Source organism: Oncorhynchus keta, chromosome 1 (assembly GCF_023373465.1).
Source record: "Oncorhynchus keta strain PuntledgeMale-10-30-2019 chromosome 1, Oket_V2, whole genome shotgun sequence".
NCBI lineage: Eukaryota > Metazoa > Chordata > Actinopteri > Salmoniformes > Salmonidae > Oncorhynchus > Oncorhynchus keta.
In genome coordinates, this window is record NC_068421.1 from 55431048 (window position 1) to 55448721 (window position 17674).

Here is a 17674-nt window from a genome sequence, read left to right on the forward strand (position 1 = left end):
TAGGAATGGTGCCAGGTTTCCTCCAAACATGACACTTGGCATTCAGGCCAAAGAGTTCAATCTTGGTTTCATCAGAGCAGAGAACCTTGTTTCTCATGGTCTGAGAGTCCTTTAAGTGCCTTTTGACAAACTCCAAGCAGGCCTTCATGCCTTTTACTGAGGAGTGGCAATGGAGCATCAATGCTGCAGAGATTTTTTGGTACCCTTCCCCAGATCTGTGCCTCAACACAATCCTTTCTCTGAGCTCTATGGACAATTCCTTCGACCTCATGGCTTGGTTTTTGCTCTGACATGCAATGTCAACTGTGGGACCTTACATAGACAGGTGTGTGCCTTTCCAAATCATGTCCTATCAACTGAATTTACCACAGGTGGACTCCAATCAAGTTGAAGAAACATCTCAAGGATGTTCAATAGAAACAGGATGTATTCAGACCCATAGCAAAGGATCTGAATACATATGCAAATAAAGGTATTTCTGTTTTTCATTCTTAATAAAAACCTGTTTTTGCTTTGTCATTATAGGGTATTGTGTGAAGATTGATGAGGATGTATATACATGTTTTAATCTATTTTAGAATAAGGCTGTAACGTAACAAATTGTGGAAAAGGGGAAGGGGTTGGGCACACTTTCCGAATGCACTGTACATAATACGTGGCTAAAACAATCATTTTAAACCTTGCTGCCATTTGTATACGATATATCTCTCAATTATGCGTGGGAATCATTTGGAACAAATCTCCAAAATGTAAATCACTTAGAGCTGATTTGCTGGTTATTTTACAGTCGTATTTTTAAAAAAATTAAAAAATCACACGCCTAATGCTGCCAGTTTGTGAACCCTGTCCTACTGTCTCACGCAACACATATAGAGTGAAAAGGTACCAAGTTCATCTGTCTGTCAGAAACGTAGATAATGGTGGATTTGTGAGCATGAGAGTTTGTATTAGATTTGTTGGGGCGTATGGGGAGCAGAGGGCTAAACTCTCCCCAGCCGCTATAAAGCCCCCACTGTTGTATTCTCTCATATAGAATATTTGATGTTCACATCTTATTCTGTTAATTCTGTTCATGCTTAACCATGAACAATATCCGCAGGGTAAGCAAAAGATATGAGGGCATTTAAGTGCGCACCCTTTCGGCACAGGAGCATTGATAATGCTCTTTGAAGCATCAAATCCTATTACAAGCACAAATACAGAACATTAGCTCATCACGTCACACTCGAATACATTAATGTACTGTGGGCCCATTATCACTAGACATTATCCACCGCAGGCTAGGAGCCAAACATAAATGACTCATTCAGACACATGATGATTCAAGATAGGATTTGTCCCGTTTGATCACATGGTCACAGTGTTGTCTCTTTCAGCAACAGACGCATTTCTTATCCTATTCAGATCTTGTTGAATGGTTTATATGGTGTTGTGATACTGCAGTTTCATATGGACCCTGCGGGAGCTGGGTGAGGGCGAGAGACTTACAGAGACCGTGGAACTGGGGGGGTTGGTTCCATAGCCGGAGGAGGGGAGGGACGCCAAAGACCATCGTCTGCCTTCCGCTCTGGAGAAAAACAGACAGACATGGTTATGTTACCGTGTACATTTTTGCATGTCATATCAACTGCCTTATAACACGTTACGTCTTCCCCGCACTACACTGAAAGCCTTGTGTCTTGCTATTACTCTGTTCTTCGTGATGTAATACGCATTCGGGGATTGTGTCATGTGTAATTACTATGCACTTGCAATGTACAGTCAGGTCCATCATTAATGGCACCCCTGATAAAGATGAGCAACCAAGACTGTATCAAATAAATAATACAAATACTGAGCTATACTGTATGCTCAAAAAATACGAGAAATTATATTATTCGATACTAATACAATTGCTCAGAGGAATAGATTACTTGTTAAACAATCTAATCTATAGGGGTCAAAATTATTGGCGCCCATGTTTTCAATACTCCAGCACCCTCCCTTTGCGAGGATAACAACATTGAGCCTTCTTCTAAAATGTGTTATGAGAACACGTTGGGAGGGGTCTTAGACCATTCCTCCATACAGAATCTTTCCAGATCCTTCATATCCTTCGTCTGTTCTTATGTACTGCCCTCTAATTCAAACCACAGGTTTTCAATGGGGCTCAACTCCGAAGACTGAGATGGCCGTTGCAAAATGTTGACTTTGTGGTCAATGAACCATTTCTTTGTACTTGGGGTTATGGTCTTGCTGGAAGAGCCACTAGCTGCCAACTGTCACCCTCCTGGCAGAGGCAACCAGGTTTTTGTCTAAAATGTCCTGGTACTTGGTAAAGTTCATGGTGCCGTTTCTAAAGTCCCCTGTAATCGAGGACCTGTGTGGTTATGGTACTGGTTCCAACAGACATTTTAACTTACAAATTGATCTGTGGACACCGTATATATCGAAATGGCTTGCATTGAGCGGTAGCCCTGGTTCCCACGGACTCATGAGCCAATCTCTTCCGCCTGTGTGACGTAGGATGTGAAATCTGACAGCATTATCAAAGTCATCTAAAATAGATTTAAACAAAAAAAACACTTCCTGCATATGGTTCTGATTTTCTAACGCCAAACCCACCACTGGTGTGTGACCAAAGAGCTCTATTTTCATGTCATATGACCATAGCACCGGTTCCAATCCAAGTGGCAATGCAGTTTATCTCTGATGTTATGGCTATTTAGCTTTCACTGGTACTGTGGCCAGTGAACGGCACCATTGACCTTAATAGCTCAATATAGCTGCAACATAGCTACAATAACAGCTGCAATATTGTTGTGTTTATATGACCTATTTTACACAAGGTATTTTTTGCTGTTCTTTATCAAGGGTGTAAATAATTACGGGCCTGACTGTATCTGGGCTGATGAAGGACAAGGGGATGTGATCTTTTCAGAAGAAGTGGTAACCAAATATAGAGGTGTGAAAGGAGAAAGGCACGAAGGACAATAGGATAAGAGAGAGACCTACCTGTCAGCACGAGCCATGTGGCTGAGGTCACGACAGCAGGAGAAGCAAGAGAGAGATTACGGGGGAACATGTGAAACTGTTACAGGTTAAGTTTGCATCTTTCCACAGTCTCATGCTTAGATTGAACATGACTGCGATAGTGAGCCAACTGACCTGTGACATTTCATTTGACGAATGAAGTCGGACACAATTGGCTAATGTGTCAGCCTTCATTTGTCTAGCATGGGGAGAACAGGTTCAACATGAATTCAAAGAGCAAAATAAAAAATGCTGTAGCATTTATTTGCTCTTTCTAAAAACCAGGGATACGGGCAAAGGAAATGATCAGGGGGCTGAAATTATAAAGGGTCTTATCATTTCAGTGCAGTTCCTTTTCAGCCCATATCAAATTTCCAGAGACATTGTGTAAAACCATATATTTTCCTATCAAATCTGGGTTTAAGAAAAATTGGTTATGCACATTTCTCTACATGTTGCATAACCAATAATGAGTTGCCATCAGGAATCGAAGCCAGGGTTGTGAATAAAGGGATGTTGAGTAACTGCAAACACACTGCTGGCCAAATGTGGTTTTAAAGAGGATCAAAATGAAAGCCGACTAAAAACAAATTGTTCCAGCTTAAAGGATTCAGCAACTCCTAGTTGAACGTTCTGACTTTTCCAGCCCGAAAACAGCTTCCCGATGGCAACAGCTGTCGACAGTCTTCCAACACTGGGTACATCTTCTTAACGAGAAAACATTGGAATAAGACTGATTTAGTATAAAACCACATCCCATTATTGGTTTCTGCAATGTCTTGATTTCTGTGTGGAAACATGTCTGAATGTTTAAAAAAATGTCTGATGTTTGCGGGTATCTGTTCGTATATGAAGTTCTCTTGTTTTTATGTTCACCTGCTCAGGGACTGCAATGCATCTTCTCACGTATATTGAGACTAAAGTTTTTGATGTACATTGTCACCGCTCAAATAAACATAACAAATAAACATATTTTATAAATACAAAAAAAACGAGTTTATATTGAAATATCTTTTCACGCACGCACGCACGCACGCACGCACGCACGCACACACACACCTCATCTGAGTGAGGAAAAGGCTAACCTAGCAGGAAGGATGTGATCTCCACTATTTATTTATTTTCATTTTACCTTTATTTAACTAGGCAAGTCAGTTAAGAACAAATTCTTATTTTCAATGACGGCCGAGTTTGCGTCTCTCACATGGGTAGGCAGACCATTCCATAAAAATGGAGCTCTATAGGAGAAAGCTCTGCCTCCAGCTGTTTGCTTAGAAATTCTAGGGACAATTAGGAGGCCTGCGTCTTGTGACCGTAGCGTAGGTGTAGGTATGTACGGCAGGACCAAATCAGAGAGATAGGTAGGAAAATATATCCATGCGTTTGTCACTTCTAGGTTAGACTACTGCAATTCTCTACTTTCCGGCTACCTGGATAAAGCACAAAATAAACTTCAGTTAGTGCTAAACACGGCTGCTAGAATCTTGACTATAACCAAAGAATTTGATCATATTAATCCAGTGCTACACTGGCTTCCTGTTAAGGCTGGGGCTGATTTAAAGGTTTTACTGCTAACCTACAAAGCATTACATGGGCTTGCTCCTCCCTATCTCTCTGATTTGGTCCTGCCGTACACACCTACGCTAGGGTCACAAGACGCAGGCCTCCTTATTGTCCATAGAATTTCGAAGCAAACAGCTGGAGGCAAGGGCTTTCTCCTATGGAGCTCCATTTTTCTGGAACGGTCTGCCTATCCATGTGAGAGATGCAAACTTGGTCTCAACCTTTAAGTCTTTATTGAAGACTCATCTCTTCAATAGGCCCTATGATTCAGTGTAGTCTGGCCCAGGAGTGTGAATGTCAACGGAAAGGCACTGGAGCGACGAACCGCCCTTGCTGTCTCCGCCTGGCCGATTCCCCTCTCTGCACTGAGGTTCTCTGCCTCTAACCCTATTATGGGGCAGAGTCACTGGCTTACTGGTGCATGCTGTCCTTAGGAGGGGTGCGTCACCTGAGTGGGTTGAGTCACTGATGTGATCTTCCTGTCTGGTTTGGCGCCCCACTCGGGTTTGTACTGTGGGGGAGATCTTTGTGGGCTATACTTGGCCTTCTCTCAGGGTAGTAAGTTGGTGGTTGAAGATATCCCTCTAGTGTTGTGGGGGCTGTGCTTTGGCAAAGCGGGTGGGTTTATATCCTGCCTAGTTGGCCCTGTCCGGGGTTATCGTCGGACAGGGTCGCAGTGTCTCCCGACCCGTCCTGTCTTAGGCTCCAGTATTTATACTGCAATAGTTTATGTGTGGGGGGGCTTGGGTCGGTCTGTTATATCCGGAGTATTTATCCTGTTTTATCTGGTGTCCTGTGTGAATTTAAGTATGCTCCCTCTAATTCTCTCTCTCTCTCTTTCTTTCTTCATCGGATGTGCTACCTTGTCCCGGACCTGCTGTTTTCGACTCTCTCTCTCTACCGCACCTGCTGTTTCAACCTCTGAATGATCGGCTATGAAAAGCCAACTGACATTTACTCCTGAGGTGCTGACCTGTTGCACCCTCTACAACCACTGTGATTATTATTATTTTACCCTGCTGGTCATCTATGAATGTTTGAACATCTTGGCCAATTACTGTTATAATCTCCACCCTGCACAGCCAGAAGATGACTGGCCACCCCTCAGTCTGGTTCCTCTCTAGGCTTCTTCCTAGGTTCCTGCCTTTCTAGCCACTGTGCTTCTACATCTGCAATGCTTACTGTTTGGGGTTTTAGGCTGGACATCTGTATAGCACTTTGTGACATCGGAGGATGTAAAAAGGGCTTCATAAATACATTTGATTGATTGATTTCAATCTAGAATCTGGGATGTTGGCTATCAACAACAAGGCAACTCCTATGACTTGGGAATGGGACGCAAGCGTAGGTTTGATCACCCTGTTGCTGGCCGCCTTTGGGGAGGGTGTATAGTGTGAAAGGCCGAAACACCCTAGGAACCAAAGGTACACTACTGATAGGCGGTTTTAAAACTCTGCAGCTGCAATGAAAAAAAGTATAATCTTTACCAGAGAAGCATATAACTTAACAGTTCAATTTCACGCCATGCTAGTCATATAAATAATGTATTATAATTTACTGGTGTCTCACAGTTATTTATTCCAGGAAAAGGGATTGATTATGGGCGGTAAATCCCGGTAAAATGTCGGTAACAGGGTTTCCGCCATTCAACCCTACCACATACCTGCGAGCAAATGGGAAGTTGAGGGAGGCACTGGTGGACACATTTCGGGGGCTGTCTATGGGACTGCTTGCAGCTGAAAAGAAACAAGGGATGATTATCATCATTACAATGAATTAAGCTTGGATAAATAAGAATAGGTAATTATAGCGATTGAAACCCTATTCATATTTGAATAAGGTCGAAGCAAACTGTATGGAGGCAAGTCTCAGGTACTGTAAGTAGCTAGACTGAATAATATCTCAAATAGGTCTGGTTTATGGTGCCAAACATTGCAGCAGTTAGCATCAAAGGGCATTAATGGAGAGGAGGCTATGCGCCGTTGTAAAGTATCATTTTGTTTGTCTTTGACAGTGCCTGGACCTGTGTGTACTCGAGACACAAGTGTTCATTAACATGGGAGCATTTTGCTACCAATTAATTCAACTGTAAACATAATGAATGCTTAAATTGTGCCCCCTAATCAGATAAGTCTCGACATGATAGGACTTGAAAGAGAATGTCTGCACATCTCTGGCATGTAGGGCCCTCGTGCAGAACTCTATTCATAGGGTGCACCTGCTTGACAACCAGAAGTGATACAGTGCCTTCAGAAAGTACTCATACCCCTTGACTTATTCCACATTTTGTTGTGTTACAGCCTGAATTCAAAAGTTATTACATATATTTTCTCTCACCCATCCACAGTACACACAATACCCCATAATAATGACAAAGTGAAAACATGTTCTTAGAAATGAAATACAGAAATTTCTCATTTACATAAATATTCACACCCCTGAGTCAATACATGTTACAGTAACCTTTGGCAGTGATTACAGCTGTGAGTCTTCCTGGGTAAGTCTCCAAGACCACACCTGGATAGTACAATATTTGCACATTATTATTTTTCAAATTCTTCAAGTTCTGGTTGTTGACCATTGCTAGACAGGCATTTTCAAGTCTCGCCATAGATTTTCAAGCCGATTTAAGTCAAAACTGTAACTAGGCCACTCAGGAACATTCAATGGCATATTAGTAAGCAACTCCAGTGTATATTTGCCCTTGTGTTTTAGGTTATTGTCCTGCTGAAAGGTGAATTTGTCTCCTAGTTTCTGTTGGAAAGCAGACTAAATCAGTTTTTCCTCTAGGATTTTTCCAGTGCTTAGCTCTATTCCGTTTCTTTTTATCCTAAAAATCTCCCTAGTTCTTGCCGATGACAAGCATACACATAACATGATGCAGCCACCCCATGCTTGAAAATAATATGAGTAGTAATATTAACTCAGTGATGTGTTGGATTTGCCCCAAACATAACGCTTTGTATTCAGGACTCAAAGTTAATTTCTTTGCCACATTTTTTTTCAGTTTTACTTTAGTGACTTATTGCAAATAAGAATATTTTTTATTCTGTACAGGCTTCCTTATTTTCACTCTGTCATTTAGGTTAGTATTGTGGAGTAAATACAATGTTGTTGATCCATCCTCAGTTTTCTCCTGACACAGCCTGTTTAAAACAACCGTTTTAAAGTAACCATTGGCTTCATGGTGAAATCACTGAGCGGTTTCCTTACCCTCCGGCAACTGAGTTAGGCAGGGTGCCTGTATCTTTGCAGTAACTGGGTGTACTGATACACCATCAACAGTGTAATTAATAACTTCACCATGTCCATAGGGATATTCAATGTCTGCTTTTTTCCCCAATAGGAATTGGAAAACCTGGTCTTTGTGGTTGAATCTGTGTTTGAAATTCACTGCGTGACTTAAGGACCTTACAGATTATTGTATGTGGGGTACAGAAAATCATGTTAAACACTATTACTGCACACATTGTGAGTCCATGCAGCTTATTATGTGAAGTGTTAAGAAGAGTTTTACTCCTGAACTTAATTTAGGCCTGCCATAACGAAGGGGTTCGGTACTTATTGACTTCAATACAATACTTATTGACTCAACATTTCAGCTTTAGATTTTTTAGTAATTTGCCAATGTCTGAAAACATAATTCCACTTTGCCATTATAGGGCATCTAATCCATTTTAAATTCAGGCTGTACCACAACAAAATGTGGAAAAAGTCAAGGGGTGTGAATACTTTCTGAAGGCACTGTATATACTCCCATTGATTCAAATGCTAAAGGGAAACACAAAAACCCACCCTTTACTGAAGAGCCCATTTTTGTATTTTCTGACCATTAAGATGTGTCTCCTCCTTTATTTTCTACAATCAGCACAGCATATATCTGAAAATGCTTTGAGGTCCCAATAATAGCGAGAGAAATCCAAAATATTGATACTTGTACTTGCTAAGTTGTAGTAGGACAGCCTACTCGAAAACATTCAAACGTGTCAACGGGTAGGAATAAGTCTACGTAGTGTACTATAGGCTACATAAACAGGCTACATAAACAGGCTACACATACATTGGAGACAAACAACTGTTCCTGTGATGGTTCTTACCGGTGTGGACGGAGAGTGGGGAGAGAGGGCGTGACAGAGTGGGCGATGGAGTCCCCAGGCCAAGACTCTTCCTGTTGCTGCTCCGGCAACTGTGGAACATAAACAGGAACAGAGATGTCAGTCACCAGCTACAAAACACTTCAGTCATCCATCTGGCAGTGCTTCAAAACATGAGTTAGTTCCGCCTTCAAATAGCAATAGGAATAGTTCAAGTGATGTCATGAAAATGTCTTTAAGCACAGCAAATACACCAGTCTAAACCAGAGGGGGGGAAAAGATCATCAAAAACAGGCTTGTTTCTATTCTGGAAGGGGCAAAGATGCATTGCTTTCAATGTGAGTAATTGGCTATGACTAGCAAGCAATGCAGGGATTTTTCTGCCAATGAAATCCTTGAGCGGGCCACCTAAGCGTTTTTTGGGGTTGCCTAAGTCCAAACAGTGTAATAAACAAACGTTGTCTAAACTTAAACAACTAAAACAACATATGTATGTAGAAAAGATAATGGACACATATTATTTTACCATCTTTGAAAACTAAAAGCTAGGCCGTCAGAATTGAAATTTCCAAAAACAACAGCATTATCTATGACATAATGCATATAATTGCAGGAAACTAACTTCTAAACGGGAAAACTTTCTTTCAAAACTTAAATAGAACCAAAATCAACACAATTGCAAACGACTATTGTTAATAACTGTGAAGCAACAAAATATGAGGGTGAGACACTTGTATAACAAAACATCCACTAAAAATCTACCACTTTGAGCATAGGCCGATGTACATCAACAGGAGGCATACTCACAGACAGAGAGTCAGACAGTTTATTATAAAGACTGAGGAGGAGTCCAGTAAATCATCTCATCGATTTGACCCGAATGGCCACAATAAGGGTCAATAAAGGACAGATGAGCATCACATGTATGAAATAGGACAAATATCAAATATAAGCACCCATCAAATTAGTTTAAGTGACTCCCATAGGTCATCCAGAACTAGGATGTTTTTGCACAGCAGTGAGCAACCAAAAATTATACGTGAACCAGGAATATTTATTCTGCATAGTATCATTGTTTTGGATCTAACAAGGACTGTACTTAGGTCATTAATTATTGAATACATAACTATTTTGTTCCCCTTTTGTTATAACAGTATTACAGACTTAAACACGAATAACCTGAAAGCCTATTTGTTTTGCCTTTCCATAACTATATTGTAGCCAACGATACATATTCACAATCAGCACATTTTCTAAGCACTGACCACGTTTAGCTGAACGCTCTGAAACTAAAACAATGGGGATAAGACCGCGCGTGGCACCAATATCGAAACCAAATGGGAGCCAATGAATGAGCGTCAACATCGGCTATGTTATCACTTACAAAGTCATGTTTTTATCTAGTTACATTGTTTCTGAATATGTGAAATGGACACAATGCAAGTTGAGGTCAAGCATGTGTCCATCTGGATGGCCATCTGGACCATAGACGGGTTATTTCAGAGACTTGTCTGAGAACATCAGCAAGGCCAACACAAGAAAATATCCTTTAAAAAATAATACGCAACACATTAAAAGGACCATAATTGTCTGCCGTTAAGCTTTGTTACATAACTACATAAACCAGAACCTTTCCTACCTACCTTTTTGATCGTTTTAGCATTGATCCTGTTACAAAATGACACTTGTTGTGGGTTGGCACTGCGGTCCAGTAACTTGGATCCGACATGGTGGATGTTGTTTACAACGAAAAAGAACACACATTCCGATCCAAAATAAATAATTATTGAATCTCCTCGATGGTAGATACAGGACCCAAGGATGGAACCCACAAAACCACGGGTAGACCCTCCATCGCCGTGGCAGTATGTTGTGTTCCCTGGACTAGCTAGTCAGCTTGGCTATCATTCAACCAGCTTTCAGCGCCACCTTCGCTTTATTTTGCCTCATATCCAAGCACCTAGGCCTACATCTTCTGCCTGGAAAGTGTTCCCGGTGGACATGGGCTACTCTCTCTGCTGCCAAAACTCCGTCGCTGACTGATATAGCCTACTACCATAGACACAGTAGACTTTTCACTAGTATTCTGTTCAGCACACACGATGACGTCACTTCCCTGCGTTAATAAAGGAAACCTTTAAAATAAAAGTCGGCATTTCAAAACATTGCAAGGTGGTTACCTCTTTCAAAAGATATTACATTTTTATTCATGTCGATTTTTATTGTGCGTATAAGCAAATGCAAGAAGGAATGTATGGTAAATGTTTTAAATATGTAAAACTTGAGACCACCATTGAAAAATACAATGCTCAGACTGGATTGTTGACAACATTGGGCTTAGCGCAATTTTTTGGGGGGTGCCTATGTAAAAGTGGGGTTGGGAGCAGGGTCTGTAGAATCTACATTGAACAAAAATATAAACATTTTCCAAGATAACCCATCCGCCTGAAAGTTGTGGCATATGAAGAAGCTGATTAAACAGCATGGACATTACACAGGTACACCTTGTGCTGGGGGCGATAAAAGGCCACTCTATAATGTGCAGATTTGTCGCACAACACAATGCCACAGATGTCTTAAGTTTTGAGGGAGTGTGCGATTGGCAAACTGACTGCAGGAATGTCCACCAGAGCTGTTGCCAGATAATGAAATGTTAATTTCTCGACCATAATCCGCCTCCAACGTCATTTTAGAGAATTTGGCAGTAGGTCCAAATGGCTTCATAAGCGCTGACCTCGTGTATGATGTCATTTGGCAGAGCGGTTTGCGGATGTCAACGTTGTGAACAGTGCCCCATGGTGGCGGGCTGGTCAGGCATATGGGCAGGCATAAGCTGCAGACAAGGAACACAATTGCATTTTACCGATGGCAATTTGAATCCTCAGTGATACCGTGACGAGTTCCTGAGGCCCATTGTCGTACCATTCATCCGCTGTCATCATCTCATTTCAGCATGATAATGCACAGCCCATGTCGCAAGGATCTGTACATAATTCCTGGAAGCTGAAAATGTCCCAATTTGTCCATGGCCTGCATACCCACCAGACTTGTCACCCATTGAGCAGGTTTGGGATGCTCTGGATCGACGTCTATGACAGTGTTCCAGTTTCCGCCAATATTCAGCAACTTTGCACAGCCATTAAAGAGGAGTGGGACAACATTCCACAGGCCACAATCAACAGCCTGATCAACTCCATGCGAAGGAGATGTGTCGCACAGCATGAGGCAACTGATGGTCACACCAGATACGGACAGTTTTTCTGATCCACACCCCAACAGATGCACATCTGTATTCCCAGTCATGTGAAATCCATAGATTAGGGCCTACTGAATTTATTTCAATTGACTGATTTCCTTAAATGAACTGTAACTCAGTAAAATCTTTGAAATTGTTGCATGTTGCGTTTATTTTTCTGTTCAATATATACAGTATATGGTGTAATTTCATGGGGCACTGAATAATACGGAGTGTTGCTGGAATTTTACTTCAACCATTCCATAGGTCATAATGCAAATATATATGAACTATATATTGGCCTATAATGACAAAAGGATTCTGGAGGCATGTTTCGGTCTAAAAAGGGCCTAAAAGGGTCTAGAATGTTCACTTTCATCATGATGTTCTCTAAAAATGATTTGTGATACAAATGTGGGACTTTTCGCACAAAAGTACTTTCATCTCTTGGAGACATATCATATCCTGAGCGGTATGTCGACTGCATGGTCCCATGGTGTTTATACTTGCCTACTATTGTTTGTACAGATGAACGTGGTACCTTCAGCCTTTTGGAAATGTAATTTATTTTAATGTATCAATTTATTTTCTGAGGTCTTGGCTGATTTCTTTTGATTTTCCCATGATCAAAGAGGCACCGAGTTTGAAGGTAGGCCTTGAAATACATCCACAGGTACACCTTCAATTGACTCAAATCATGTCAATTAGCCTATCAGAAGCTTCTAAAACCATGACATCAATTTCTGGAATCTTCCAATCTGTTTAAATGCACAGTCAACTTAGTGTATGTAAACTTCTGACCCACTGGAATTGTGATACAGTGAGTTATAAGTGAAATAATCTGTAAACAATTGTTGGAAAGATTACTTGTCATGCACAAAGTAGATGTCCTAAACGACTTGACAAAACTATTAGTTTGTTAACAAGAAATGTGTGGAGTGGTTGAAAAACTAGTTTTAATGACTCCAAACTAAGTGTATGTAAACTTCCGACTTCAACTGTATATACACTTTTGAACGAGAAATTGCCAAGAAACTGAAGATCTCTTACAATGTGGTGTACTACTCCCTTCACAGAACAGTGCAAACTGGCTCTAACCAGAATAGAAAGGAGTGGGAGGCCCCAGTGCACAACTGAGCAAGAGGACAAGTACATTAGTGTGTCTAGTTTGAGAAACAGAAGTCCTCAACTGTCAGCTTCATTGACCACATGACTGAGACAATGCTGGGGGGAAAGGCCAAAAAACTGTACAGATAATGCCTTCATCAAACAACACTGTTTCACGACACATCAGTGACATAGCAGGAGACGTTTTGAACCAATTACTGCTTCTCATGCAAGCCAGTGAATTCTATGCATTACAGCTGGATGAGTCAACAGAGGTGGCTGGCCTGGCACAGTTCCTGGCATATGTCCGTGTCATAACGAGGAGACCAAGGCGCAACGTGATAAGAATACATACTTCTTTTAATGAAGAATAAACACTGAACAAACTATACAAAACAACAAAATGAACATGAAGCTAATAACACGAGTGCTAACAGGCAACTACACCTAGACAATAACCCACAAAATACCCAATGAATATGGCTACCTAAATATGGTCCCCAATTAGAAACAACGATAAACTGCTACCTCTGATTAAGAACCAATCTAGGCAACCATAGACATATAAACCCCCAGACTAGAAAAAACATAAACATACAAAAACCCTAGACAGAACAAAAACACATATACCCACCCTCGTCACACCCTGACCTAACCAAAATAATACAGAAAACATAGATAACTAAGGTCAGGGTGTGACAGTACCCCCCCAAAGGTGCGGACTCCCTGCTGCAAACCTAAACCTATATGGGAGGGTCTGAGTGGGCATCTAACCTCGGTGGCGGCTCTGGTTCTGGACGCCGTCCCCCTTTTTTACTCTGAGTCTTCTCTTGTAGCACCGACCCGTGGATCATCGTCGGAGGCTCTAGACTGCAGATCCTTGCTGTAGGCTCCGGCCTGGGGACCCTCGCTGCGTGGATCATCACCGGATGTTCTGGACTGGGGACCGTCGCTGGAGACCCCGGACTGGGGACCGTCGCTGGAGACCCCGGACTGGGGACCGTCGCTGGAGACCCCGGACTGTGGCCAGTCGTTGGAGGTTCCAGACTGTGGCCCGTCCTTGGAGGTTCCGGACTGTGGCCCGTCCTTGGAGGTTCCGGACTGTGGCCCGTCGTTTGAGGTTCCGGACTGTGGCCCGTCATTTGAGGTTCTGGACTGTGGACTGTCGCCGGACGCTCTGGACTGGGTACTGTCGCCGGACGCTCTGGACTGGGTACTATCGCCGGACGCTCTGGACTGGGTGCTATCGCCGGACGCTCTGGACTGGGTACTATCGCCGGACGCTCTGGACTGGGTACTGTCGCCGGACGCTCTGGACTGGGTACTGTCGCCGGACGCTCTGGACTGGGTACTGTCGCCGGACGCTCTGGACTAGGTACTGTCGCCGGACGCTCTGGACTGGGTACTATCGCCGGACGCTCTGGATTGGGTACTGTCGCCGGACGCTCTGGACTGGGTACTGTCGCCGGACGCTCTGGAGTGGGTACTATCGCCGGACGCTCTGGACTGGGTACTATCGCCGGACGCTCTGGACTGCCGAGGCGCACTGTAGGCCTGGTGCGTGGTGCCGGCACTGGTGGTACCGGGCTGGTGACAGTCCGTTACGTTTATGGGGTTCAATTAAGGACGACATCCTCTTCTGCAAACCACTGGAAACCAGGACAACAGGAGAGGATATTTTTAAAGTGCTGGACAGCTTTGTGACATCAAATGGACTTTGGTGGTCAAGATGTGTTGGTATCTGTACTGATGGCGCAAAAGCCATGACAGGGAGACATAGTGAAGTGGTAACGTGCCTGCAATCAGATGCTCCCGACGCCACTTGGGTACACTGCAGCATCCACCGAGAGGATCTTGCTACCAAGGGAATGCCTGACAGCTTGAAAGACGTTTTGGACACTCCAGTAAAGCAAGGCCCCTGAACTCTTGTGTATTTTCAGCACTATGCAATGATATGGGCAGCGACTATGTAATATTTTTAAAACATACTGGTTATCATTGGGCAAAGTATTGACACATTTTTTTTAATTGAGAGACTAATTTTCACTTGTCTGACCACTTGCATGATGACGGGTTTCTCACACAACTGGCCTATCTGGGTAATGTTTTTTCTCGCCCGAATGATCTGAATCTAGGATTACAGGGACTCTCCGCAAATATATATTCAATGTGCGGGACAAAATTGAGGCTATGATTAAGAAGTTGGAGCTCTTCTCTGTCTGCAGTAACAAGGACAACACACAGGTCTTTCCATCATTTTATGATTTTTTGTACGCAAATGAACTCAAGCTTACAGACAATGTCAAATGTGATATAGCTAAGCACCTGAGTGAGTTGGGTGAGCAATTATGCAGGTACTTTCCCAAAACGGATGACACAAACAACTGGGTTCATTATCCCTTTCATGCCCTGCATCCAGTCCACTTACCGATATCTGAACAAGAGAGCCTCATCAACATTGGTTCAGTGAAAATTTAATTTAATCAGAAGCCACTGCCAAATTTCTGGATTGGGCTGCGCTCAGAGTATCCTGCCTTGGCAAACCGTGCTGTTAAGACACTATTGCCCTGAAACCACGTACAGATGTGCGAGTGGATTCTCTGCCCTCACTAGCATGACAACTAAATACAGGCACAGACTATGTGTGGAAAAAGACTGAAACTCTCTCCAATACAACCCAACATTGCAGAGTTATGTGCATCCTTTCAAGCACACCCTTCTCATTAACCTGTGGTCAGTTATTTGATCATCGAAAATTGTGAATAAGGCTTTATATGTAAGATGGTTAAATAAAGAGCAAAATTATTGATTATTATCATATTATTATTTGTGCCTTGGTCCTATAAGAGCACTTTGTCACTTCCAACAAGCCAGGTTGTGACAAAAACTCACACTCATTCTTATGTTTAATAAATGTATTGTATAGTGTGTGTGTGGCAGGCTTACAATGATGGCAAAAAAACAACATTTGGGAGTGCACTGAGCCTGGTGTTGGAGGGGGTACGCAGCTGGAGGTTGAATGTTTGAAGGGGTTCGGGACTATAAAAAGTTTAGGAACAACTGGTGTAGAGAAAGAAATTGATGCATAACACTTTAGTGTTGTAAAATAAAGAAATCTTGGTGGTCAAATAAATAATTTGATCAAACTAAAATGAAGTTCAACCAAATGTCATTTAAAAGACTATGACTGGTATATTACAGTTTCTCTGTGAACAGAACTGAACAATATTCTTGGTAGTTTTGCCAAATTATCAGGATACAGATGATTTCTCACTATATGTATTACAATAACCTCGTGCTCTACATAGCATTCTGTATGCTGCTCGGTTTGCCATATGGTTTTCCTTTCCTCTGCAGTGTACCATTGGGGGTTGCCAGGCAACCACCATAAGCCAGGCAACCTTTCCTCTAAATGACTTCCAATAGTTAAGACAATTTCTAGCAGCTGCATTTTGCACGTTGCAACATTTTATCTAAACAATATGGTTCAGTGTTTTAACGTTTATTGTTCAACAAATTAGGCATTGTTACTGCGATGAAAAATCTGTGAAATTAAATTTGCAAAAATACAGTCCGTAAAAGCAAAGTCTGCTTTAAAGGTATCTTCATAATTTCTCACAGGAGCTGTTCTCAAGCCACCTGTCCGTTCTATAAAGTGGGCCTGATTGCCCTTGTGTGGCTGTATGTGGCTGTGTGCTGTATGTGGGCTGTCTTTCTTACCTCCAGGGATGTAGGGTTTGTAAGGGGCTGCAGGGGCTGCATGGGCTGCATGGGCTCAGTAGAGTTGGGCTCTGGCAAGTGGGTGACAAACTGTAAGGCAAGACACGGTCACATGGATCAGTGTGCTGACTCAGCACGGTCGCTGTTGCCTACCAGTGCCTGGGTAATGGCTGAGATGCACCCCAAGGTCTCACTTTCATTGGCTGACATTATAGGTCTGTGATAGACACTCGGCAACTGTTTGCAAATGACACCAACTTACTTCCCAGCTGTGTTTTGGGATACTTTTTCCAGATAGTATTGTATGGATAATAGTCTGTCATCGGATAGCCATTTCAGTGTTCTGTACATGACACCAGATCGATGTCCAGGGTATGTCACAGCATCATTTTTTGCTCACTTGCTTTCATTTGTATTTTTTTTTACCTTTATTTAACTAGGAAGGGCTCATTGAGATTAGAAATCTCTTTTTAAAGAGCGTCCTGGCCAATAAAGTCAGGTCCAAGTCATTACACAATTACAGACAGACAACATGAAAAACTACAAGTAATCTAGTAAAAACTATAGAATTCACAAGAGTATAAAAGAAAAATCATAAAATAGCAAATTAAAAACATTGACAGGTCAGGGAATCAGTCTCAAAATCCTTCATCAGTGATTTAAAAACACCAATCGGGACAAGTTCTTCCAGTTTAAAAGTATTTTGTAAGGTGTTCCAAGCTGATGGCGCAAAGTACATAAAAGCCCTTTAACCAAATTCAGTTCGGACATTTGGAACAGTTAGCAGGATAAAGTCCTGCGAACGAAGAGAGTACCCACCACATTTCTGAACAATAAAAATTCCCCAAATAAAATGGTAGTGAACCCAAAATGGCTTTGTAAATAAAAGTATACCAGTGACTGAGCCTACGAGTGACTAGAGAAGGCCAGCCAACCCTGGTAT

At 42.2% G+C, this 17674-nt stretch overlaps 1 protein-coding gene across 7 annotated transcripts in view; it reads right to left on the reverse strand.

Annotated features, from left to right (window-relative positions):
• LOC118388259 (microtubule-associated serine/threonine-protein kinase 3) overlaps nucleotides 1-17674 on the reverse strand; it is a 61210-nt gene that overhangs the window by 32490 nt on the left and 11046 nt on the right. For 2 of the 7 annotated variants that reach the window (XM_035777129.2, XM_052528074.1), the window contains exons 2-7: nucleotides 16732-16821; nucleotides 13786-14660; nucleotides 8673-8761; nucleotides 6239-6311; nucleotides 2995-3015; nucleotides 1489-1567 (exon numbers count right to left, since the gene is read on the reverse strand). In XM_035777129.2, the coding sequence (XP_035633022.2) occupies nucleotides 1489-1567; nucleotides 2995-3015; nucleotides 6239-6311; nucleotides 8673-8761; nucleotides 13786-14153 (630 nt within the window). In that variant the 5' untranslated portion in view covers nucleotides 14154-14660; nucleotides 16732-16821. Of the gene's footprint in view, nucleotides 1-1488; nucleotides 1568-2994; nucleotides 3016-6238; nucleotides 6312-8672; nucleotides 8762-10312; nucleotides 10776-13785; nucleotides 14661-16731; nucleotides 16822-17674 lie in introns of those variants that run through there. The other 5 variants (XM_035777138.2, XM_052528087.1, XM_035777146.2 and 2 more) reach the window with 5 other exon arrangements.